Source organism: Myotis nattereri (assembly GCF_964212035.1).
Source record: "Myotis nattereri genome assembly, chromosome: 9".
Taxonomy (NCBI): Eukaryota; Metazoa; Chordata; class Mammalia; order Chiroptera; family Vespertilionidae; genus Myotis; species Myotis nattereri.
The window spans coordinates 20,992,387-21,019,694 of NC_138084.1; the positions used below are offsets into that span (position 1 = coordinate 20,992,387).

General features: G+C 40.8%; 1 protein-coding gene across 3 annotated transcripts in view; it reads left to right on the forward strand.

Annotated features, from left to right (window-relative positions):
• The window catches only part of WT1 (WT1 transcription factor), a gene marked incomplete at both ends in the record, with an annotated part of 50,210 nt that overhangs the window by 13,432 nt on the left and 9,470 nt on the right, over positions 1-27,308 (forward strand). For 2 of the 3 annotated variants that reach the window (XM_081099474.1, XM_081099475.1), the window contains 3 exons: positions 5,511-5,588; positions 6,477-6,527; positions 26,294-26,390. In XM_081099474.1, coding sequence (XP_080955600.1) covers positions 5,511-5,588; positions 6,477-6,527; positions 26,294-26,390 — 226 coding nt within the window. The remainder of the gene's footprint in view (positions 1-5,510; positions 5,589-6,476; positions 6,528-26,293; positions 26,391-27,308) is intronic. The other variant, XM_081099476.1, reaches the window with a different exon arrangement.

Here is a 27,308-nt window from a genome sequence, read left to right on the forward strand (position 1 = left end):
GTGAGAAGTTCACAACCCACCATTAGGTTAGTTTTATACTTAGACACAGATCAGAGGACAGTTTGAGCCCAATCAGTGCTGTATCTTTTCACGGGTGTCTCCAAGTACACTTTACATGGTGTGCAAATTTCACTTTAGATAACACTGGCATATGTTTCCCACATAGGTAGGCATGAAGGTAGAAAGTCTGGAATGGTTTCCTGGGTGGTTGGTTGGCAGTGTTATCAAAGCCAAGGGCTTGCATTGGACATGTCTCCAGGGAGAGAGGAAAATCTAGTTTCAAATATTCCTTCAACTTTTGTGCTGACCAAGTGTTTATTAATAGAAGTTGAATCCCCAGTGGGTTTTTCTTTGGTTAACTGGTGAGCTTGAGAGAAATTACAATACCAAGAGATTGACTGTAAAATAATTATTCACCATGGCCTGCTGGGCAGAAATTTCTCAACTGGCAGCCTCCAAGGCGCCTCAGAGGGAAGAACTCAGGAAAAGGGCAGCGGGAAAGTCTGGTTCTTGAGCCTTCGTTATCAGGTACAGGTGAAACCACGGAGGCCTCTCTGTCAGTGTGGGGCAGAGCGATGATAGCAAACGCTGGAAACATTAGGAATTCTGATCACGAATGCCAGTTATAGTCGCCATTTTCTTATTTGGCTTTAAAAAATATCATCCTATGGGGAAATTCTTCTACCAAGATGCTACTTTTCAGAGAGGTTGGGAAGGCTGGGTGAAAAAAGTGAAGAGATTAAGGAGTACAAATTGACAAATTGGTAGTTACAGAATAGTCACAGGGATGTAAATTATAGCATAAGGAATATAGTCAATAATATTGTAATAACTATGTCTGGGGCTAGGTGGGTACTAGAAAGAAATACCACAGGAACCACTTTGTAAAGTATATGATTGTCTAACCTCTATGCTGTACACCCGAAACTAATACAGAATAATATCGAATGTAAACTGTAATGGAGAAAAAAGATGCTACTTTACCAACTAGCAAACATCTGGCAGAGGTAACTCCAATCTCAACCAGGTTCAGTGGTTCCATTCCAGTGGTGATAGGTACTTTTCTACCTTGTTCTGTTGAATATAGTAAACACACTTAAAGATGAAAATGTACTTGAATTACACATGCATTTGAAGAGTGGAGGAGGTTCAGTCCAGATAATAGCTGAGGGTTTTCTTCTTCCTTTCTTTTTGTGCAGAGGTCGAGAACTCAGTAATACTGCAGTCCAGGCCAAAATAAACTCTATATGATCTACTACTGATTTCCTTTCAAGTTCCCCTTTTTGCTAGGACGGACTTCCTTTTATTTTTCTCCAGCTTGCATTAATCCCAGTTATAGAAGTTTTTTTCCTCTCTCTTTTGCCTCCAACTTCAAACATTTCTTTCATAGGAAACAAGTAACTTAAAAAAAAAAAAGACCCACTTACAAAAATATAAAGGACAGCATGACTTTCAGAATATATTTTGGCAGCCTGCAATTTCAGAGTTCACTTCCGAACAGACAGAGTTAGACCGGGAGCTGAAATGCCTACGTGACCACTGTGGTCGCTCTGAGCCAAACCACCTGCTTATCTGATCTCCTCTGGGAATGAGGCGGTTGACACCTACAGTGGTTATTTAATAATTAGATGCACTATTTGTCAGAGGCTGTATATTCTTTGACCAGTGCTGCCTCTTTCTGTGGGTTTTCATAATGAGAGCTGGGTGTTGACCGATTGCCCAGAGAGATCGGAGCCTGAGCATGCCCGGGCCCAGTATTTTTAGCTCCAGTTCATATTTTGTCCTCTCCCCAGCAGCAGTTATTGTCATTGCTGTCGTTGACTTCCAGTTGAAAGATTGTGCCAGCCAAGCCTACTGACTGAGCTGCTGGGGACTCCCAGCCAAGAGAAGGCAGGATGTGGTTGAAATTGTGCTGTGATCGTATCGCTGGCCTCAGGAAACCTATTAGTAGCTTGGGGGATTTTCTGAAAGTTCTTCTTCCCATCCCACCTTCTCTCCCCTTCTGAGGATTTGTAAGCTGGGGTATTAGGACCACTAAAATCAAGAAGTTGGGCTCCTACTGGCACACTGTCCTTGGTTAGCTCAAGAGGATGTGTTGGGCATCTTGCATCTTGTCACTTTCTGGAGATAAAATAGCTTATGATACCTTCTTATGTATGTTTCTTTCACTTCCAGCCTCTTGTCTATATTATTATTACATTATTATTACTATTATTTAAATGGCAATGAGAGGACAAGGCTCAGAGGCCAAATGATGTCTGAAGCTTTCAAAGGGGCTGGGCAGGGTGGAGGTAGGGACATCAGGAAAGTCAGCACTAGGCACTTCTCTGAGCCCAGGTCCTCCTCTGATAAATGGGAATCATAATTATAACTACCACATACCAGTAAAACTGTTGTGAAGAATATTCGAGATGTATGGAAGTGCTGTGCAAAATTTGTTAGGTTAGAAAAATTAAAATATTTTTGTTTGCTTTAATTTTTTTTATTAAATTTATTGGGGTGACTTTGGTTAATATGATCATATAGAAACCCATACCTGAAACCTGTATGATCATAAAATTAAAATATTTTATCTGTATAGGCCTCCAAGAACCATTATTAGAGCTTTACAACATCTCTGCAAAGTTAGATTGATTGAGATTAATATTCCCATTTGACAGATAAGAAAACTGAGGTGCAAAGAACTGAATTGATTTGCTCAATATTCTAAAACTTACAGAGTAACACTGTCCAACAGAAACATAATGCAAGTCAATACATAATTTGAAATTTGTTAGTAGCCAAATTAAAAAAAACAGTGAAATTAATTTTGAAATATTCTATATAACTCAATATAGTAAAATCTTATTTTTTTAAAAAATATGTTTTATTGATTTTTCACAGAGAGGAAAGGAGAGAGATAGAGTTAGAAACATTGATGAGCAAGAAACATCGATCTGCTGCCTCCTGCACATCCCCCACCGGGGATGTGCCCGCAACCCAGGTACATGCCCTCGACCGGAATCGAACCCGGGACCCCTCAGTCCGCAGGCTGACGCTCTATCCACTGAGCCAAACCGGTTTCGGCGTAAAATCTTATTTCAACATGTGGCACTAGCCATATTCCAAGTGCTCAATAGTCACATGTGACTAGTGACTACCATATTGGACAGGGCAATATATTTATTAAGCACCTACTAGGAAGATACCTATATGGTAAGACATACCTTGTATTTGAGGTATTGGGGGGCCAAGAAAATGTCCTTAAAATATTTTCCCATTGAGGTACTTCCATACAGAGACCCTTAGGAATCTATTGGATTTTAATTCTGTGAGAAAATTCCTAAACAATATTTGGGACTCATTAACCCATATGTGTAAACTTCTGTCATTCATCTTGTTTCTCAGCCCTCTTAGAAATTAGGACTTTCTTAGTTTTATGCAGGGATGAAATAATTTTAGAAAGATCACACATCCCTATAGGGCCTAGGAAAATTGTCAGCTGGAGCTGAGTGATTCAACTGGTGAACAATTTTTTAAAAATTAGTGACAAATATATAGAGCTGCCTGGGGAATACAATGCCTGTTGCCTGAGATTAATGGCAAGATTAATAAATGGATTGCTTGATGAAAAGGCGCAGGAGAACAAAAACCAGTAGAGATTGTGGAGGAGGCTGCTTATTAATGAACTGTCAACCCAAAGAAAGTTCAAGAAACTCTCCTGTGTTTAAATGTAGCAGGCTGGCACTTCTAATAAAAATTGGGGTCCTTCAGGAATTAATTACACTGGCCTTACAGCAAGAATTCATGGAATTGAGAAATGTAGTGGCACAGACCAGCACCGGCCGCTGCTGCAAACCGGGAAGCTGCAGGAGAAACTAATCATTTTTTTCTCATTGATATGTAGGATATTGTAGTAGCATAATAGCCAGTCAGACATGGGGATGAATGATGGGGTCCAGACATACACTGACTAATGAAACTACACATACTTTGAGATTGAAGTCACTTCTCATTTCATATGTAAAATTCACTTCTGGACTCTGATTTCCTCCTTATCCTGTGTTATCTTCAAAATAATTTTCAGAGTGATTATATGAGAGGCAGATGTACTCTACCTTGATTTATCAAGCTGTGCCAAGAGAGAGCACAGTATTCATTTATTCCGAGTTGCTGTAATTTCCCAGTTTGGTTGGCCTGACTAAACCTTCTCATAATTAAACTGGTGTTGCCCCGGCCCGATGGATGAAGGCAACCCAAAGGAATGCCATGACAAGACGGAGATTGTCCAGAATTTGCAATCTGATATCGCACATTAGATATTGAAAGCTTCTTACCCTTTGTTCACAGTCTGCCGTGAAGGTGGAGCGAAAGTGTTCTGTAATGTCTGTAATGTGTTTGGACCAAGGGCTCCCAAACAAACCATTCATCTCTTGGGTTTCACATTTCATAATTAACCATTTCAGTTCAGGACTAAATTCATTCTTAATAGAGCTTGGATATTTTAGGAGATGCCTGATGATTGATTTATCTTCTAGTTTTCTAGGAATGAGATAAATAGAAAATGAATGAATTTTGATTTATCTTCTAGTTTTCTAGGAATGAGATAAATAGAAAATGAATGAATTGATGAAAATTAAAAAACCTGTAATAAAGATGCTTAAAAGAGTCAAACATGCAGGATACTTTGGGGTGTTATTTCAGGGCATGGCTGTGATAGCTCTTCTATAAGGCATTTAGAGTAATGTTTAAAAGCACATGTAATAGAGATGTTCATAACAGTTGTATGTGCAAAGTAAAAGGGAGAGAACAATTTTTGATTGGTTTACATGATAATGTATTTCTCCTTTGGGGTCTTAATGTAAGTGATCAGCCATTGTTTTCCCTCATCCAGCTTTATAAAACTGGGTTGGAGGCTTTTAGAAAAAATGCTCCATTTAACTTGTACCAGGATTAAAAAATTTATAGAAAATGATTCCTTTCGTGGTGCATAGTTCATCCTCTTTCTCTTCCTTGTCACGTCCTTGAGTTTGAGACCATCCATCACCCATCCCTCTGACGTTTAGGCCCTCATAATCCACATGATACTTATCCTTTTGATTAAAACAACTTAATGGCCTTTTCACGAATAATTAATCTGCTGTCTTTTTACTTTCAGCTCCAGGCTTTTAACTTTAATGTTGAGTTATCCAGCCTGTGTTGCCTTTCAAAGTTTCACTCCCTTTAGCCTCTTCCCTTCCAAGGTTTAATACCTCTTTAGAAACTTCAACATTCACTCTATACTAAGTTTTTTTTTAAAGGCTTCCAAATTACTCTCACATCCTTTCTGCTGTGTGAAGTGAATAACTGTGCAAAAGATCAGTGGGGTGAAATGAAAATTATTTCAGACTTGTGGTCTGTCATTCTGGAAAACATGGAGGCTTCCACTGTAAAGGGGAGTTAAAGCTCCGTTGCTGTTTCAAGAGACAATGGCACATTTATTTTTATTTTTTGTAACTATGCATTTCTAACTCTGGATGTTTTTCTAACAGTGACAATTTATACCAGATGACCTCCCAGCTTGAATGCATGACCTGGAATCAGATGAACTTGGGAGCCACACTAAAGGGGTAAGGTCTCCTCTATTCCTTAAACAGAAACTTATACCTATTTGAACCATTTTAAGGATGCTTATAAGTTATGAAAAGAGTACATTTTTAGAAGAATAGGCAAGGCTCTTTGTACAATCAAGGTGTTTTCTCCCACCCCCAGTTGGTGGGTTGTGTTCAAGTATTAAATTTTCAAGCATAGACATAGGGGATATTTTTGTCTGGAACGAGGGAGTTGAGAATATTTGGAGAACTTAATGTGGCCTTTACTTTTGAATTTTTTAGAGTTCTTCAAAGTTGTGTCCATTCAACCTCATTTAATGTTTATGTTTTGCTAGTGGTATCACAGATGTTAACTACTGCTCTAGCTTATCAAAAAATGCTTTGTGTTTGCAAAGTTCAGGATCTAAATTTATATTTGAGAGATGATGATTTGGACAGTCCAGACTCAGAGTTCTCAAACCTGGTTGCTTTCAGTTTTCTAGCAAGTCTGAGTTGATAGGCAGTTGGATATGACAGTCATCAAGCTCCTGCGGTATATCAGGTGATCTTTTAGGCCACCTCATCTAATCTTCCTAACAACAGTATGAGGCCTAGTATTGTTACCCTGTTTTCCAAAGAAGTAAATCAAGCTCAGGTTCCCAAGTTCACGCTGTCTGAAGTGATAGAGCTGAGATTCCACGCCCAGATCTGATTCCAAAAGCCCAGGTTCTTCCCAGCCTCCCTGTGGGGCCTTTCACCCCACCCTCAGCTCCAGGGGGATTGGGGACTTAGTTCAGCACTCTGGACTAGACAGCTAGCCTCACATCTCTGTGTATTTAGTGACTTCTCATTGGATTCTGGGTTCTGGGAGGCTTTTAGAGCCATGCATGCTCCATTCCCCACCCCCCGCCTCTTCTTCTCTTCTAGAGTTGCTGCTGGGAGCTCCAGCTCAGTGAAATGGACAGAAGGGCAGAGCAAGTGAGTGGAAAATGCGATGATGGCAAATGCATAGGCCTTGTTGATGGTGCCTGGGGGCGATGCAGGAGTTAGGACTGACACTGGGTAATCAGGGTAGCTATCCTTGCACTGGCATGGGAAAAACCTCTCTCCCTTTCTGCGTCCTCTTATTTATCGAGAGTATGCTGTGGATGAAAATGGAGGTGGTGACATTTCTCATCAACATACTCCTGGAAAACAATTTTTAGAATGATGCAGTAGGAACCCTTCTCATTTCCTCGTGAATGTTTCATAAAATACTAGATTCGTGGCATTACATATATTCCTGTTAGATCAATCAAATCTTTCGGTCATACTTCACTTGCATTTTCTCCATTTATCTTTAAATCTCTAAGGGAGAACTTAATTTTTACCCCAAGTCTATGACCAGACTTTCTGTAAAGAATTTTTCATTCCAAACATCCTGTAGCCTGCACCCTGGGAAATTTCTATTACTATATCTTTTGATTTCATTTTCTCTGCTTGAACACCCGAACTGGCCTCCCTCTCCTCATCCTTTTTTGGGCTCAGTTATTTTTTTTGGATAATCCTTCAATAATCAGCAGAGTTGTTTTTCATCAACTTTCACCCCCAATTTTTCTTTTTTATTCAAATCTCCATTTCCTTTCTCTGGACCCAAAAATAAGAAACTTCCTGTTGATTTGACACTTTTCTCTCCCTACCTGCATCCAAGAGGCTGCTGACAATTTCAGCATTCCATCCGCTGCCTACTTTCAACTATCTTATAGTTCTTGGCTTCTTGGTCTCACTCTTTCTTTCTGGATCTCTTCCTATTCTTCACTCAGAATTCAGTAACTCCACAAACTAAATGCCAAGAATAGAAAGAACTTGACTGTGAAGTGTGTATGTTACCGTTTAAAAAATATCTGTATGTTGAGTATGTTAGTTTGCTTGTTTTTTTTTGTTTGTTCATCTTTTGCTTAGTTACAAAATTTATAAATAAGGAATCTTGTCATCTATTTGAATCTGGGCCTTTCCATAGTTGAGATAATTCTGATATCTTTGAAGGTCTTTAGACATGTGATATTAGTCACTTGCTGGAGAGTCAGAAGCTATATTGTAACAATGAAGCACAAAATGTGAATAATTTGTTTTTATCAGTTCTGCATAAGAAAAAGATAACACTCAGCAGAACTTTTTTCATTGGTTTGGTGCTTACATGCTGAAAAAGGATTTCCGAAATCCGAATGTATTTCTAGAATACTAACTTCAGAGAGCTGTCTCACAAGGATCAAATGGCCCCCATAGATAGTCCTACAGAAGAGCCAACTCTTTGGAGAGTACAAAAGGTGTACAAGTGTCTAATTGATGAACATCTCTCACACTGGATTTGTCCTTTCCTAGCACAGTGTAAATTAACTGATGTCTGCTTGCATTTGTGAATTGAGCATTTATCTAAGGATGGATGTTAACATTGTGGGGCCTTGTGTCAATGGCTTTACATATGTTTGCTCTTTTGATCGCATGACAATCCTAGGTTTATGGTTACGTCCATCTTTCAGGTGAGGAGGCTGGAGAGATTAAGCCACCTAACCAAGTCCACAGATGGAGTAAGTAGCAGGGCCATGTTGGAACCCACCTCTGTCTGACTCCAGATTCTGGACCCTAGATTAGAATTTCTTGAGCTTTTTTTTTTTTTAAAGCTTTTTATATTGTGACCACAGTAGAATTACCTTTTACACTGAGATCCAATATACACATGAGTGTGAGTGCACACACACACTCACACACCACACACAGATTTTCACAAATCAGTACTTACCCTTACACCATGCTGTGCATGCTGATATTTTTATACATACTGATATTTTCTACTTTATTCCATATCATTTTTTGAAATGCTGGTGGTGATGTATAGATTGATTTTAAAGCCACTGATGTGGCATGACCCACAGGTTGCCCCTCTTTTAACTCTTAAAGAGAATGACTCCTTAGCTCTTTCCTCCGAGCCCATGAATATCCCAGAACTGGACTCAACTGAATCTGTTATTCCAGTAGAATGTTTGGCGTTTTTTCTGGGGGGAAGGGGAGTGGGAGGGGGAGGAGACATAATCTGGGTAGGGGTCATTATTTTCTGTGATACCAAATTTACTTTCTTTGGTCATGGTATGCAAACACTGTTAATATGGAAAATACATTTGAGAAGAGATATTTCATAAAGAAAAATAAAGAGAAATAATCGTCTTTTGCTTTAATTCATAACTAGTGTCTTGACACTATTTGAAATCAGTGGTAAGAAAACCCATGGTGACATGGTAGATATACGACAGGAAGACTGGAGGTTTGACTCATGTTTTGGAGAAGAAAGATAGAATTCCCACATGGCTCATAAAAATGAGGCATTATCAATTTTTTATTAAAAGATCATGTACTTCAGGCTAACCCCCACTAAATATTTGTTCATGTCTTCTTTCCTTGAAAATGTTACTTTTATACAAAAAAGAGTAGGCTTGTTTCCTCACGTCCTAACAAGTCCACGGAGGCGTCTTTCATTAGACATCAGGGAGCAGCGATGTTCTCATGGGCGGCGCTGGGATTTGAGGGAGAGCGTGGGGAAGATGAGATGAAACCATGATAGAACGGGGAAGGGAGGATACTCTTGCCACTGATTTACTCTGGTCTCTTTTTCCCCTCTACTCGTTTTCTAATCTCCCCATGCCCATTGGGATCAGAATTAGTTTTACCTCCAACAGGAGAATATTGTATTTCAATTTTAAGTCAAAGAGAAGATACTTTATGAAACCACTCTCTTAACTCTGACCCTTTCCCTCACCCATAAACAAATGAAATTAGATTTTTAAAGTGGGCCACTCAGAGAAAGCATTGCCGGGGACCCTTTCTGAGGATCAGTCCACCTTTATGAATAATTCCGTTTATGGTGCCTTGTGTCATCTGCATTTTATTCCTTGAGAAAGACTTTCTGTGTGTTCTTAATAAGGCTGCTGATTTTTTTAAGGCCGCTCACAAGCCTTGGCTACTCTGTCAGCCTCTGTTTTGTCTCTCCTGAAGAAAATATCCTGCAAAGTGGAGAAACACATCAACCTTGACTGTGGTCCAAGTTTTTAAAACAAGGAAGAAGTTATTCTCCAGGGACATGGGCAGGGGGAGTGGGAAATCGAACACAATAGAAATGTTAAAGGAGTGCTGAGCGAAATGAATGTCCCGTTCCTGGCCCAAGAAGCTCCCAGACGGTTGGGAACATACAGTGTTTGACCTGTGGATGCTTGAAAGGAAAAACGAAAGACTCGTGACGAGTGATGTATGGTGCAAACGAGGCTGCGTGGTTGGGTAGGGCCAAGGCTGTCGAATCTGGAGAAAATCCCCGCTAGACGTGGTCTCATCCCCGAGAACCTGTGCCAAGAGAGATAGCTGTCTTCTTTGGCCGGGAGTTCCAATACACAGCCCGGCACCTTCCCTCTATGAACATAAGGTACTCATCCAAGAGATTTACTTCTTGAAAATACATAGCCTGCTTTTTCAGGGACTCCTGGAGCTTGCGATGCAAAAGCAAAGGTGGAGAGAAGCAGCTCTGTGAATATCAGCATTCTATTTTTTCATTTCTTAAAAGAATAATTTATGGATTTTTCGAGAGAGAGAGGATGGGAGAAGAGAGAAACAACAATGCGAGAGAGAGCACAACATTGTTTGACTGCCTCCTGCCCACTCCCCACCGGAGATGGAGTCCACAACCCGGGTACGTGCATTTTACTCCTTGAAAAAGACTTTCTGTGTGTTCTTGAACCGGCAAGCTTTCTGTGCAACGCCCCACCAACTGAGCCACGCCTGCCTGGGCAATACCGGCATTCTGGAGTGTCCTCCTTCTCCTCCACCCCCAACAAGAAGTTAAGTTCTCCTTTTAAATAAATGGTTACATTGACGCCGGTATGCAGGCAGTTCTTTGCCTTGCATGGGCCTTGGCTAGGGCCTGTTAGCCATGGCATAGACCAGAGCGTGGGACTCCTGGGTTTGCAGGATGGAGATGGAGGCTGATTTAGAAGCTGTGTCCCCTGTTCCTCTCAGAGCGGACCACTTCAGTTGCTTCCTTTCCTTCCCTTCTCACTTCCCTGCTGCTATGTTCTCGTCCCTCATTGTTCACCTTTCCCACCCTTTTCTCCTTAGGCATATATTCAATTGATGTATTTAATGTTTAATTGGGTATGAAATATGTGTAGGTTATAGAACAGTTAGAAAATACAAATATATAAGGGAAGAAATTAGCACTCCCTCCAGTAGCCCAGTGAAACTACTATTAATATTATGTTGCATATGCTTTTAACCTTTTCCCTGCATACATATACATTTTGTGTCATTTTCTTTTTTATAACAGTTGATGATCCGCTAGATCTAATTCAGCAAATGCATAATCTACAGGCCATTGCAATGTTCTGTGTTTCAACCTTCACTGACTTTTTGAAACTGTTGTCAATGTCTTAAAAAAAATACTTCACTTGAAAAATATTTTGGGCTTTATAGACTTACCATCTCCACACTAACTATTTCATTTTAAATCAAGGAATTATTTTGTCTTGTAAAGGTGAGGAAAAGTGACAGGTTTGTTCAGATCAAGAGGAGAAAGGAGCTAAGCAGGAAAGAGAGAAAGAGAAGGTGGTTATGAACTTAGAAATGAGGAACATGGTGGATTCAGCTCAGGAAGATGAGGTGGGGTTAACGAGGACTCCAATCTGTTGGTAGAGGCGTGTGTACGTGTGTTGGAGGGGGAGAGGGTATAGCAAGCGAGTGGAAGGTATCTTTCATGAACTAAAGGAGTTTTTGGACCTCTCATGTCTGTGATCTCAACTCAGTCTCTCTGAGACCTTCTACTCACCATTTACCCTCCTCTCTGTTGTCTATCCAAGAAAAAAACCTTCACTTCTAGCTGGAAAAACACTGATATAGAAGCTACACTCATAAAAAGTCATCCAAATACATGCTTCTCTGAAATAAGGCTACTGTATATTTTAGTAGGTTTTTTCCCCTGTTAAAAGCAAACAAGTCCATTTATTCTGGCTTTATTTATCTATAACTCTTCATTTTATATGCATAGCCTATGGACAGACAGTAGTGCAGGGAAGGCCTGGGGAGGGGATGGGAGTGAGGTGGGAGGCAAAAAAGGGGACATCTGTAATACTTTCAACAATAAAGATAAATTTTAAAAATAAATAAAATCGAAGCCACAGATGTGGTGTTCTTAAGGCTAAGAGGGTGACTTTATTGAAAATGAAAACAACTTTTTCCCTTTGATTATAGAAGTAACTCAGGCTTATTATTTTTAAAAGATTCAGACAGTACCAAAACATTATAAAGAAGAAAAGAATCTGTTATCTCACACCCAGAGATAACATTTTAAAACAAATTGGAGTATGTTCTTAACTGTAGAGAAAAAATTCTGGAAACATTTACCAATCTATTAACTACAGTTGCCTCTGGAAAGATTAGAGAGAAGAAGCCTGATAGAGATGGGTAGAAGAGATCTTAGCAGCAGATAAATGGGACAGCACTTTCATAGAGTTTTGCTGCCAAAGGCAGGGAAGAAGTGGGGTTCTAGCTCAATGGGGATAGAGGATCATGCTTTATTTTATTTATATTTAAACTTTTTTATATGTTTTTACTGATTTCAGAAAGAGGAAAGAAGAGGGAAAGAGAGAGATAGAAACATTAATGATGAGAGAGAATAATTGATTGACTACCTCTTGCATGCCCCCTACTGGGGATCGAGCCCTGACCACAAACTGAACCGTGACCTCCCGGTTCAAGGGTCAGCACCAAATCACTGAGCCACACTGTCCTGGCTATTTATTTATATTTAGAAAGAAGTACCCTCATATTTGATTTTTGATGAAAATGATCAAGAAGAGGCAAGAAACCCAAAACATAATAACACTGATGATGGGAGGGGATAGAATTGCTGGAATAATGTGCTTGAGAGAGAAGAGGCTCTGTGAGCAAGTGCAGGTTCCTAGTTAGTTAGGAACTGGGATAGTTCATCTAGTAACAATATTGATTTACAAGAATTCTTTGCTTCTCATATTTACTGCACATCTTTTTTTCTGTTTTGTATTTTAACTCTGTTAATGTTTCTTTCTGTCGGAAAAGTTTATTTATATAGTAAATATCAGTTCATGTATCTTTTGTTATGCGTATTTTCACCTTTATTGAGATACAGTTGACATATAACATTAAGTAAGTTTAAGATGTAGTGTGATTATTTGAAACATGCATATATTGCAAAATGATTACAACAATAGTGGCCTGTAAAATGATTAACACAATAATGGTTAGTTAATACTTCTATCACTTTATCTAATGCACAGAATGGTGACTGGCTAACAATATGTATTATATACCTGAAAGTTGCTAAGAGAATAAAACTTAAATGTTCTTACCACATGCACACAAAAAAGGGTAATTGTATTATGTATTTTCTATGGCTGCTTTTGAGCAATAATGGCAGAGTAGAGTTTATGTTTTGTAATTTTAAGTTTTTGGTTTTTATATCATGGCGAGAAAGATTTTTCCCCATCCCAATATTTTTAAATAATTTACTTCTTTATTGATAAATTTTTAATTTACTTTTTACATTTGAATATTTAATTCATCCTATATTTATTTAATTTATCGTTTCTTTTGCTCAGTCTGGCTCTTGTTGCCAAGTATTAGGCTGTTTTTTTCTGCTATAATTTTATAGTCTGTTTAAATATCTGATAGTTCCCTAGCATTATACTTGTGTTTTTTCCCCAAACTATTTCTGGCTACTGTGTCTTGTTTATTCTAAGATGAACTTTAGATTCATTTTGTTAATTTCAAAGAAAGTCTTGGTCAATATTGGCTTATTAATTGCCACAAATGCATTGTACTAATGTGAGGTATTATCTTAGAAATTTTTCTTTACATCTAAAATCATTCTGAAATAAGTTTATTTTAAAAGTCTTAATTGTAATTTTGAATAGATTGCAGCAGGTTTAAAAATTAATTTTGGAGAACATTGACTTTTGAAAAAAATGTTAATCCTTTCTTCAAGAACATGTTATTTCTCAAAAAATTGTCAAGTTTTATTCTATGTCAGATGTCCCTATTTAGAATTTCCTCCGTTTTCATGCCTCTGGCCACAAAATCTCTTTGAGAGTGTGATTCCTTTGGATACATTATAGGTTTTTCTTTGTTTCTTCACCTTGAATTACTACATTATGTTACTAACATCAGTTTGGAGGGCTTGGGGCCTGCAGAAAAGATGACTATGCACACAGCCTTCATACCTACAAGCCTCCATTTCAACTGAGAAGCAGGAGAGATCTCAGTCTTAAGAGCTCTGTGCTTGATGCTGGGCTTTTAGCGAGGACATTTTAAAATGTAATTGAACATGGTTGAGTAAATTATTCTGATTCAAGAATGTGTGAGCCGGCTGAGTGGGAGCCTTTGGGAACTCAGGATGAAACAATCCTGTTCCATCTTTGCTGTGTGAAATGCAGGGTTCATCTATTATGTGGATTTGGGACACCTATTCTTGGGGTGGAGCTAACAACTGTCTCTGGCCATAGGGCAAAGCTTTGAGTTAGATAAAATTGGGATTTTGATGAATTAGCACCTCAATGTCAGACCACGTTATAAGGGGAGATCCAGATGTTTCTTACATGGTCTGATGAGGTGATCTATGAGAACATGAGTTCCTATGTGTGTATGTGTTGAAGTAGGAAGGAAAGTCATGCCTAAAAATATTCTTTCCAATAGTAGGGGCCAGTAAACATTGTGGATTTTTTTGGATTGTGTTTTCCCCAACCTGTTGTGAGAAACTGGATTGAAAATACCTCTTAGCTCTGCTCTGAGTGTGGAAATAAGAGGAAAAAGGTCAGTTGAGGGAGGTTTATGTACCATTTCAATGGTGAGGAAATCTTGATGGTTCATAAGGGCTGATTTATACAAGCATTTTTGACAGGCCATTAACCATTCAGCCTGTGTCCTATTAAATAGTTGCCAATGGCTAGGCTGTATGGGACGTGGAGACATATGAGCTGTGACTATAAAAAAACTTTCAGAAGAGGAATAAAAAATAGGTTTTAGTAATAATAGCATGGTTGGAACAAGTGGGCATCTTCCAAAAGGTAATACCTTGAAAGGACCAGTATTCATTTACAGGTATCATGTTTTGATGTATTTGCTGAAAAAATAAATCCAGTTACCTTTAGATAATTTTTAGATTACATATTAATCATGACTTTTTCTATGGAAGGTAGCAGAGCCCCCCATTGTAACTGACATGGGTCAAATGAGGAATTTAGCAGCTTAGTATATTGTGTTTAAAAACTCCATGTCCAGCCCTGGCTGATGTTGTCCAGTGGTTAGAGCATCAGCCTGGACACCAAAGGGTCTCAGGTTTGATTCCTGGTCAAGGGTGAGTACTGGGTTGCAGGTTCATCCCCACCCTGGATGGGGCACGTGGGGGAGGCAACCAATCAATGTGTCTCTCTCTGTATCCCTCCCTCTCTCTCTCCTTTCTACTCTATTTAAACATCAATGGAGAAATATCCTCCAGTGAGGATTAACAAAAAAACCCAAAAAACCCATGTCTGAATTCAAGGGTTCAGACAGTGTCATTAGGATATTTTCATTGTCTCTTGTCTCTGCTTTGTGCTGGCTGCCTTCTCAGGCAGACTGTCTCTATTGAGGCAAAAATACCTCCAGAAGAAGGCCGCTCTCTGATGGTTCTTCTCCATCAAAAAAACTCAGGGAAAACTCTGATTGGCCTGGATTAGGTCATGTAACTAGAGAATGCAGTGATCTGATGGGCCAGGCCTTACATATGTACTCATCCCTGGAGCCTGAGGGTGGAATTAGAGAGGGGTGGTTCCCTGAAAGGAAAAGAAGTGTTGTGTTAGAGGAAGGTGGGATGGATATGGAGTGGTCAAAGCAAGAGATACCCAATAATTTAAAAAGTCAGAGTTAGTGAAAGTGGAGTGAGTCCTCTTTTCTCCAGATATGTTGTGGAGGTGGATGCCATAGATATGCATGAGACCTGGATAGATAATCAATGAAGGATGGAGCAGGGGATGGGGGAAGCCTTCTTTCTAAAGCCCATGGGGAAAGTGTTCATCAGAAATTTTAGTATAATAGTTAGTCCAAGCCAGTTTAGTTCAGTGTATAGAGCGTCAGCCTGCATACTGAAGGGTCCCGGATTTGATTATGGACAAGGGCACATCTTCGCTTGCAGGCTTGATCCTCGGTCCTGGTCAGAGCATGCGTGTGGGAGGCAAACAATGGATGTGTCTCTCTCTGTCTCTCCCTTCCCTCCCTCCCTTCTGGCACTCTATATAAAAACCTATGGAGAAATACCTTCAGGTGAGGATTAACAAAACAAAACAAAGTACAATAGTTAGAATAATTACCATCTTGCAATTTTAAATTAAAATTGACAAAATATATTGTTTTTGTTAAAGTAAAAACTGCGTTGTTTTCTTGAGCCCTGAACTGAAATGAAACACCTGAGGGAAGGAGAAAGGTAAACATATTTTAAAGTAAAAATGTAGATGGTTTTTTTCTGTAGACTGCACTTCTGGGGAACTTTTATATCTATGAATTATCAGATGAGAGGCATTACTTACGTGGTTTCTTTTAACCCAATCAAATGTAAGATGGTTGTTTTATTTTTAGGTTTACATTCTATGTTGGATTAGGGAAAGAAACATCATCTTTTGCTCTCTCCCTTTATATTCTCAGGAGCAGAATAGTCTTTTGGTTTTTAATGTACCATTGATTTGTTATATTCCCACTATAAAAGATTAAATTACACACAGAGAATAACTAGATGGCATTGCTGATAATATTTGTGCAGAGTTGTGAATTTTATTTGAATATTGTCCTTCACTTATCATATTCAGGCAAAGAATAAAATAACATTCATGTTGAGCTAGAGGTACCTGTGCTAGGTTACCACCAGTTCTGCAAAAGGATATCCATTACCTATTCATTTCCCTAAGTTGGATCTTATAAATGAATATGAAAGTAAGTTTTGAAATTACTCTGGCTACAGGGAAATTATATTTTCATTCACTAAAGCTTTAAAACTAAGCATTGTGTGTGGTCAATGAGGCTTCCTCGAGGAAGTCCCGGTTCTTTGGGCCCTAAGTCCTCTAGGACTGGTTAGTTCAAGTACAACACTCTCTGGCTCATCCTTGTGTATGGTGAGCATTTATGCAGAGGCTTACTGTTTTGTTTTATTTTATTGGTTGTCCTCTTTTAATTCTCTTTTATACTGTAACTGCTCCTCTCACCCTCTGCCCCTCTTGTGTTCTCATCTCTTGATTCGTTGGAGACAACAGGTCACTAGGCCAGGAGAATAACCCAGATTCTGGGTTTGGCAGATTGCTTCCTCTTAAAGTCTTTTAACTTTGGGCGTCTACTTATCTCTTGTGTTTCCTATATACAGGTACTTAGAGCTAGAGGCTTGATTAGACTTGAGTTCCTTTTTAAAAAATATATTTTTATTGATTTCAGAGAGGAAGAGAGAGGGAGAGAGAGACAGAAACATCAATGATGAGAAAGAATCATTGATCTGCTGCCTCCTGCACACCCCCTACTGGGGACCTGAGCCTGCAACCCAGGCACGTGCCCTTGACCAAAATCAAACCAGGGACCCTTCAGTTTGCAGGCCAATGCCCTACCCACTGAGCCAGACCGGCTAGGGCTGGGTTCCTTTTATTGATATGAAAACTAAGAAATGGTGGTATGTTTGTCTTCATCGTGAGGCACAATTTCTTAGCATGGCTTTCCATTGCTCATGTCCCTCAAAAGCAGCACATTAGACTGGCTTGCAGCAAAGGGTATTTTCAACACCAAAAGAAATCAGACATTTAAGTGTCTGATATATGTGCCTCAGCTCAGAATCAAGAATAGCGTGAGAAGAGGGGTTGATTGGTAAATTTCCTTTTTTTTTGAGACACAAGAGTGCATTTTTCCCAGGTGCTTTCCTTCAATCTGATAAACTTTGCAGAGGTGAGAAGAAAGAGGTGAAGATGGGGGGTTGCCTGCCTGGCCAATGACAAGGGGTGAAGAGAGAAATGGCAGGCCAAGGTTTTCCCTTTTTGAATATTCATATCAAATGCTAATTTTATTAAAAAATGCTCCTTGTCCTTCTTTTTTTTTTTTTTTTATCTCTTCTGTTGATAAGGGATTTCAGGGCAGCTCTGGTTTTCCTCATCTGTTAAACCTCAATTCCTTTTTATTAATCTTCTTGTGCCTGTGGAATATCAAAATTAATCATTTCTAAAGAAGCTACTCTTCAAACGCTAAGTTTTTTCTGGACCAAACCTCAGTGTACAAGTTTTTAGCATGAAGAAGGCTCATAATTTGTGTTATATGAGGAACATTTTTCTCTTTTTGCAGACTTTCTAAGGACAAGTGGTTTTGTATTTTAAAGCTGTCTAGGAAAAGCACAGTTTCTCAGGATACATTTTAATGCATTTTAAGCTGTTTTGGAAAATGTACAGTCCACACCCACCGCCAGAAATGGAGTCACCAAGAGTATGCTTCTGCTTAGCTTACTTTCCCAGTTAGGTAGGAAGATTTTTTTAAAAATAAAAATTGTGCTCAGTTTTAAAATTTTTTATGTATGTATGTATGTTTGTATGTATTGCTTTAAGAGAGAGAGAGAGGGAAACATCAATTCATTGTTTCATTTATTTGTGCACTCCTTGATTGTTTCTTGTATGTGCCCTGACTGGGATTGAACTCACAACCTTGGTGTATCAGGAAGACTCTCTAACCAACTGAGCTACCTGGCCAGGGCTATGCTCCGTTTTGACTGCTCTAACACACACAAGTGGACCATTTCCATCAGTGTGCCTCGCACTTTCTTCATACCAGATAAATATTGAGCCTCAGAACAGAAGATGAAGCATATTAAAGAGCAAATATTTTGAACTTGCCCCTCCTCATTGCTCCCCCTCTTATTCCATTTCCACTACATTTTAAAAACTTCAACTGGCTGAATTTAATTCATACCCCTGGAGAAAAGAGCTTGGAGTCATTCAAATATCATTAGATGGGGACCCAGCATGGGTTACAAAACCAGAATTGTCTCCCTAGTTTTTGAAGGAAGAAGAGCTGAGCTGACCTGCACTCAAACCCTATCTCTACCACTTGCCATCTTTCTGAGTTTGGGTAAATAACTCAGTCTCTCCTTAAACTTCAGTATTATTTGCAATGAAATGGGGTTTATACCAGTAAGTAATGGTTAACATTCGTTGAGGGCATGCCATGTACCAAACATCGTGCTTTACTCACCTCATTTCATTTGCTCTTGTAAAATAGTGATAGTGACGGGGAGAGACAGGGAGAGCATGTTTTTCTAATTTTACATGAGGAAGTTAAGTCATTTGCCTCAGATGATATACCTTCACAACTCCTGGAGTTGTGTTGAGGATAAAAACTATATAAGTTTTATAGATCTCAATCATCAGGCTTCAAAGAAGCATACAAGAAATATTTTTGTGATTGTTGGTCACCTATCACATGTAATCATTGACCTCAACATTTTGTTGATATAAGGTTGCTGAGTGATTTTAAAATTTACTTCCCCATAGCTTACCTGTTTGATTTTGAAATAAATCTGTGAAATAGGTTATTAGCTTCATTTTACAGATGATAGGAGATTTGGATGATTCACCCATGACCACAGAGCAAATACATGATAGAAGTGGGCCTGGAACACGGGTCTTTAGACGAGAAACCCATGTTCTTGTGGGCTAGTCTTTCAGGTTAATCTAGAGCAGCGGTTCTCAACCTGTGGGTCGCGACACCTTTGGCGGTCGAACGACCCTTTCACTGGGGTCGCCTAAGACCATCCTACATATCAGATATTTACATATGATTCATAACAGTAGCAACATTACAGTTATGAAGTAGCAACGAAAATAATTTTATGGTTGGGGTCACAACATGAGGAACTGTATTTAAAGGGCCAGAAGGTTGAGAACTACTGGTCTAGAGAGAAAGGATCCAGATTCATTTAGCTCTTTCAGATGTATCTGTAAGAATAAGTCTGGTTTCCTTTGTATGGTGAGTTGAATAATGACCCCCAAAGACATCCAGGATCTAATCCCTAGAACCTGTGCATCTTGCCTTATGTGGCAAAAGGCACTTTGCATGTGTGATTAAGTTAAGGATCTTGAGATGGGAATATCATCCTGGATTATCTTGGTGGTCCCTAAACAAAATGTATCTTTATAAGAGGAAGACAGGGAGAGATTTGATTATAGAAGAGCAGTAGGAGATATGACGAAGGAAGCCAGATGTCAAAGTGATGCAAAGAAGGGACCAAGGAATGCAGGTGAGTTCTAGGAGCTGAAGAAAGCAAAGAAAGAGATTCTCCCCTCAGACTCCAGAAGAAAATAGGCCTGCCAGCACCTTGACGTTAACATGGTGAGGCTGATTTTAGACTTCTCCTCTCCAGAATTGTAAGATAATAGATTTGTGTTAAGCCACCAAATTTGTGGTAATTTGAATTAGTTGCATAGTGACTATGGTTTTCTATCTGTAATTTCAGTGTGTACACCTACTTTTAAGTAGGCCAGTGAAATTTAGAGGTAAACCACTGGATTTTGCTCTAACACCACCGACCATTCCTGCTGTACAAGTATAGCATCCTTTCAAGTTTTCTAGGGTTTGGAAGGTTCTAATAGTTTTCAAAGAAATCAGGCATAGCCTCACCTCTACTTCGTTGCCATGTGGGAGGAGACAGCAGAATCAAGATGGAACTTTCCAGTTTGCAGCTTAAACGTCACTGCTCAATCTTTAAAGCAGAGGTTGCAAACTGGTGGTCCTTAGGCGAGAGGATGTTTATATGACCTGACAATGATTCTATAAATTTTCAGTTATTTGCCACAATTGAAAACTCAGGTGATCTCATATAAAAATCCAGATTTCTGTGTTGTTGTTTTTTGAGAATGAAAAGCTCTGAAAATACTGGGTTCATAATTATTGACAGTACTTGGCTGATAGAGTGGAGTCCTGGTTACCTCCTTTGGATAGGAAATGGGCGGCCAGTGTGGCTGTCCTCTCCATTTCAGTGCTATCTTGCCTCCAGGGCCGTCCTCATTTATTTTTCTTACTTACTTGGCTCCTATAGATTAATTGAGTTTGTGGCTCTGCTTTCAAGAAAAATAGAGCCAAATCCATATTCTGATTAGTTTAACAAAGACATAAAATAAATTTGCCCCTGGGCCAATAATCTGGAAATTCATGGAGAATAAGAGAGGTGACAAGAGAGTTAAGACAGGTAAATGTCGTAATTTTCAAGTAGAAGAAAACAACAGCGAATTCTGGAAACTAAAGAGCAGTGAGGTTAGCTTGAATTCCTGGGAAAGTTATTAGGCCAGATCTTTGGGAGCATGTAGAAAGAAAATGATCATTAGGAACTAACGTATTTTAACCACATACAAAACAGTGTTCGGGTCTATTTCTTTTTGTGGTAGAATTACTTGTCTCATAGTGGAAGGCTCCTAATATAATGGGTCTTTATTGAAAAAAGACATTTGATAGTCACTTTTGATGTCCTTGTGGGCAAGATAGGGAATTATGGGCTAAATACTTAGATGAATGATTTGTGCATAGTTAAACAACAAACCCAACGGGGCTTCTTAAGCATGTTTATCAAGCTGGCAAGTGATTTCTAGTGCCGTGCTCTGTCCCATTACTCATAGCCCCCTTCCCCACACCTTCGCCTGCCAGCACCAGACCCCACCAGACCCACCAGCTCTTCTCTGAACCACAGCTGCCCTCATTCCACCTCACTGTGATCCCCCTGATGATGTTGGCCAAGGCGTCATCAAATCCCTTTTCCCTTTCATTCATCTGGACAAGTACCTTACCTGTCAGAGAGACGTTTACTAGGCAATAAAACAGAAAACCATGAAAACATTTTTCAAAGCACCGATTTCTTAGCCTAAGAAAGTCCAGCTTTACTCAGGCTTGGGTCTCATGCCTCACTGTGCATCGCTCTGGGCTTGCTTTACTTTGCTTCTCATTATCTGCATATAAAGGTGGATCAAACCATTACATGCATTTCTACCCTAAGGGAGATTTGGGTCTTTCAGTGGCTTGGTCAGTGGATTCACACTTCCTTTTAAACCCTTCTTTCTGATATCAGTTCCATGAATGATAACTCCTTCATCTCTGGGGCATGATGAGTTTTTACCCCACAACTGTCCAGGGCTCTGTGATTCCTTTATGTGGAAGGTGCATGTTTGGTTCCAGAACTCTCTTCATTGGGCTAGTAGCCTCTTGCCCTTTTTGGAAGGCCTCAAGGTTCCAGACTTCTAGAAATCCTACCCTCACTCCTATTTTATTCATCCACAGCAGAGTAACTGGAAGTTTTTTAAAGCTGGCCTCTCTTGGGGTAAAGCTTGGCTTCACTTGGTCATCAAGCTAGCAGCCGGCTCTTAACAGTGGCTGTTGTTGCAATGGCAACCACCACCTTCCTGAGCCTCTGTCTCAGGTTAACTCCTGCTGATGACTTATGCTCTGTTGGACTGGACCCCATACACATGACTAGGTTCTCTATGATGTCTTCCCTCCAGTTTCCCCCTAGAACCTTCTCAAATTCTTTTACTTCTGTACATATTGTAAATACAATAATTCCCAACAATAGCAGGGAAGATCCTTTTCTCTTATGAAAACACAGAAAAGCTGCTTTTCAAATGTAGAGATAACATGAAAGAGGAATGAAAGCAAATGATTGGAAGCCAAATCAAGAGTCAAAAAGATTTCAGCAGTTGGGAATGACTTGCTGAAAGAAACAGAATGAAATTTGAAGGATATATGTGTAGTCCTGAATTGAAGCTTGAAAAAATCCTGTCTTCAAGCTCAAGATTGGAGATACCTGCCTTGCTTGCAGTTCATACTAGGTGGGTGCTGTGGTTGGAGGTATTATTTGGCTGAGGAGGACCACTGTGACCTGAGTGCGAGGAAGCTGTGCTCTCAGGTGTGTAAATAGCACTGCTCTGTCCTGATTGAGGGGGGAAGCCGCAGGCTCTGGAAGCCTGTAGGCCTGATGCACTGTACTGTGTGTGACTAGCATGTTGATTTTGAAAAATTTGAAATGGAGCCCCTTTGGGTGAGGCATGTACTCTCCAGTCTTATGCATAGATGTTCCTTTCTTGATTCCAAAGGCTGTGTGTGTGTGTGTGTGTGTGTGTGTGTGTGTGTGTGTGTCCTAACTCCTTTATAGAACTTTTCGTCTGGAGTACCCCAAGCCCACACTCTGAGAGACACCTAACAAACTGAAGGGGATCAGGAAGAGGAGGATCCACATGGTAAAGGAATTAGATACCATTTCATGTTGCAATAGTTGAGAGATCCACAGTTCTGTAGCCTGGAGAGCTGCCTTCAAATACCTGGAGGACTGTCATGTGGAAGAGGAGTTAGATTCGGTCCATCTTGTGGAACATTTATGGACTATGTGCCTTACGTCAGACACTAAGTCGAGAGGATACAGAAAGAAGCAAGTTGGTCTCTGTCTTCAAGGCCAACTTTACCATAGAGCAGAGTAGATAGACAGAGATGCCTGTAAAATAGTAAGACTCACTCTGTGGTTCTTCAAGAGACAGAAATGAAGAGACTGATTTCAGCTTGGTTTAGAAAGGCTTTTCCTAACAATAAAAACATTCCCAAAATAGAATGGACTGTCTTGAAATAGTTGTCACTATTCACCTGCTGAGGATGAGCTAGAGGCGCTAAGAATGGGGGTTGGCATAGATTACTTTCCTACCTCTATTAGTGGATGGTTCCAAGACCACCAACTTGCTTTCCGTTACCTACCTAGAGAGAGTCATCATTGAGCCCACTGGTTGTACTTGGTGTCTTGGGCAGACCACATGGGGAAGAGTGTTGGGTTGCAGGATTTCCACAGCGTGGAATTGCATTGTGTGTTTGTCTTCTGTAGACACAAGAGCCAATAGGCAAAGCTCAGCGTTTTTCTGATTCGTGAACCTGGTTGAAGAATGTAGTGGCACATTTGGCAGATAACACTCTTGTTGCTGGTTGCTTCTTTCGTTTGTTGGCTTGCATCGGGCTGTGAGATCCATGTCATTCCCTTTGAATGACACAGCACTTCATTTCCTGGGACAAGTATCCTGAATGACATCTATCCCCCATGTCTTCCACCCTCCAGGAACCCAGAAACATCCAGAGATCAACTGCCAAGACAGGAGAGTTCTAATTCTACCCCTTTGATGGCAGAACTCTAAAATAATTCGTATTCCTGTTGCTTTGTCCCTAGAGATTCCTCAGCCCTGGAAAGTGTGTAAGTCACATTTTGGCTGCAGGCAGGCGAAAGCAGGCAAAGACAGCATCTCTTCACAGCTTTTGAGGCAAAATGTTCTGGCAGCAGCATTCTTGTCCTGTCCGCTTTCTGCTACCCCATCACCATCGTCATCAACTCTCACTTCCCGACTGTCTATGTAATTGTAAGGAACGCAGACATGGTCTCTTTTTCTTGGCAGGCACATTCTAAGGTTCAGAAAGGCAGATACTATCTGGATTTGGCATGTCTTCCCAATTTTTACGTGTTTGACCCTAGTTTAGCTCTTTGGGACATTTCTCTTCAAATATGTCAAAAATCACCTAAAAGATGTGGAAACAAGGTGTATATAGTAGGTTACGGGGCACAAACTGCCACCCACCTCCCCAGACTGCTCTCATTGCTCCGTGCAAAGGAGACAGTCAATCTTTTCTTAAAAGTTTGGAGCCAGAACTACATGTGACACCCCACAGCTGCTGTGGCCACAGGGTACGTGGACATGTCAGGCGTCCTGGCAGACACTCTTGCCTTCCAGGAATTCTCTTCCCTGGGTGAGTGAGAGTTGAGCCAGCCCCAGACTTTCCCCATACCTTCAGATGGAGTGGGCTCATCAGCCAAGCCACCTGCCTCCTGCCCCCTGGACCTTTGGAATCTCCAGAGTAACCATCAGGGGGTGGAGGTTCTCAGCCCTGACAGCCAATTAATTACACTTGGAGGCTTAAAAAAATGCTGGTGCATGGACCCCATTCTGCAGAGGTAATTTTTTAAAAGCAGCTTTACAGGTTTCATATATCATACAGCTCACTCATTTGAAGTATACGACTCAAGAGTTTTAGTATAGCCAAAACCGGTTTGGCTCAGTGGATAGAGCGTCGGCCTGCGGACTGAGGGGTCCCGGGTTCGATTCCGGTCAAGGGCATGTACCTGGGTTGCGGGCACTTCCCCAGTGGGGGATGTGCAGGAGGCAGCTGGTCGATGTTTCTCTCTCATCGATGTTTCTAACTCTCTATCTCTCTCCCTTCTCTCTGTAAAAAATCAATAAAATATATTTAAAAAAAAAGGAGTTTTAGTATATCCGGACTTGTGTGACTAGTACCCCAGTTTTAGGACATTTTCAGCAGTCAGTTTTCATTTCTCTCCAGCTTCCCCAGCCCTAGGCAACCAGCCACCGAAATCTACTTTCTGTCACCATAGTTCTGCCTGTGTCTGGACACCTTGTATAAATGGAGTCACACAATAGGTGGTCCTTGTGAGTGGTCTCTTTCACTTAGTACAGTGTTTTCAAGGTTTGTCCACATGATCAGGTGTCAGTATTTTCTTCCTGTTTATTGCCAAATAACATTCCATTTTATGAAGGTACTGCATTTTGTTTCCTCATCAGCTGATGGACTTTGGGGTTGATTCCACTTTTTAGCCAGGATGAATCAATGCTGCTCAAAAACAATGTGCACAGGTTTTTGTGTAAACATATGATTCATCTCTGCTGGGAACATACCTGGACGTGGAATTGCCGGCCCCACGGGAAGTTTATGTCTAGCCTTTTGAGGACCTTCCAGGCATTTTCCAAAGCTGCTGCACCATTTCACAGAGGTATTTCATAAAAGCTCTCCATGATGATTCTAGGTGTGATCGCAGTGGGCGCCCGGGTGGATAAGCACCCTCACTCTGCCTCGTTTGGAAGTAAAATAACTGTAGAACAGATAATCAGCTTTTTCCTGGAGGAGAGGATACCTTTAGAGCAGAACGTCCACCCCTTCCAAGCAATTCCTTTTCAATATTTCACATCCCTCAGCTCTCACGAGTAGTCCACGGTTAACCTGAGCGTCGACTAGGGGACTAGCTAGTCAGTCTACTGCTGGAGGAAGATTATCCGGTGTCCGCCTTTGGCAGGGGCTGGCTGCCAAGAGTTAAGTTGATCTGGAAAACTGATCTCTAGGTTAAGTGGAGCAGGGCCACAGATGTGTCACCCCCACTTCTGAGGATGTGACATCTCTCCTTGTGTCATCACTTTCTTGGCGCTATCTGGTGAAAACTGTCATGAGGTGCCGACAAACATCCCTTGCACTTGATGTGAACTTGAGGCATCTGCTCATTCCTGAGACACTTGCAGCGGTCAGCCCTGCCACCTAGAGGGTTAACAGCGTGCTGGGGATGAACTCCTGCCACTGGGACTGTTCCCGGCTTGTGGGAGAGAGGCAGAGCCCTGGACGGTGCCGTGCGTCTGTGAGGACCTGAGTGTGAGGGGGGGCTGCGTGGTGGTGACACCAGGATTGAGCGGCCCCGCCCTTCACAAAACCCTACTTCGAAAGTAGCCCCGATGGAGGGAGGCAGAAACCAGCTGTTGTCCTGTGAGCTTTAAAAAAACATTCCTCTGCTGCACATTTCCAAATGGTGCCTCTGGACCAACCCGAGCCTTGTTCTCTCTTCCTTGTGTTTGCAGCCACGGCACAGGGTATGAAAGCGATAACCACACCACGCCCATCCTCTGTGGCGCCCAGTACAGAATACACACCCACGGTGTCTTCAGGGGCATTCAGGTGAGTGCTCGGGCCCCGGCTGGAAGTGGACTGCACGGCCTCTCTCCCTTCTCAACATCCACCCTCTCACTTCCTTGCCGATGGCCATTTGATCCTAGCAAGTCTGTCCCTAATTGTATGCTCCTGGGACAGCAGGGACCCCTCCTCTTCCAGGGGGCAGATAGGGCAGCCTCCTCCTCTCCAGAGGCCAGCTTGAAGGGGGCTGCCTCCCTGGCTCAGGCCAAGATGTTTCCTGTAGAATCCCATCCTTTCTCTTTTCATGGTTTAATTCGCCTTCTCCATGGTGGGCTACGCAGCTCTTATACTAGCATTTGGGGCTAAACGGGCTTGAATTAATGGCCTGCCTTTGACTCGGTCTGCAATCTAAAGTGTCCAAAGGTAGACTCTATCTTGCCAAGGGTTGCTAATAATAACAATAACATCAATAACTGCACCACCTATGGCTGGACACTTTGTAAATGCCAAGCATTGTGCTAAGTTTTATACATGGACTATTTTTTTTTTTATAAAAAATAGACTTAATTTTTTTACAACAATGTTTTAGGTTCAAGGGAAAATTGTGCAGAAAGTACAGAGAGTTCCCATATCTTCCCTCTCCCCTGCTTCTTCCCTGACATAGTCTCGATGTTTATTAATATCTGGCTTTGGTACGGTGCATTTGTTACAATGGATGAGCCAATACTGACACATTACTGTTAACCAAAGTCCATAGTTCACATTAGGGTTCAGTTTTTGTGCTGTGTGGTTCTGTGGGTTTTGCAAAATGCATAATGCCGTGTATCTACCATTACAATAGCATACAGAGCAGTTTCACTGCCTAAAAATGCCCCATGTTCTACCTGCTCATCTCTCCCCCCTCTCCCCTCTCCTGCCCCCATCATCACAGATCTTTTCACTGCCTATAGTTTTGCCTTTTCC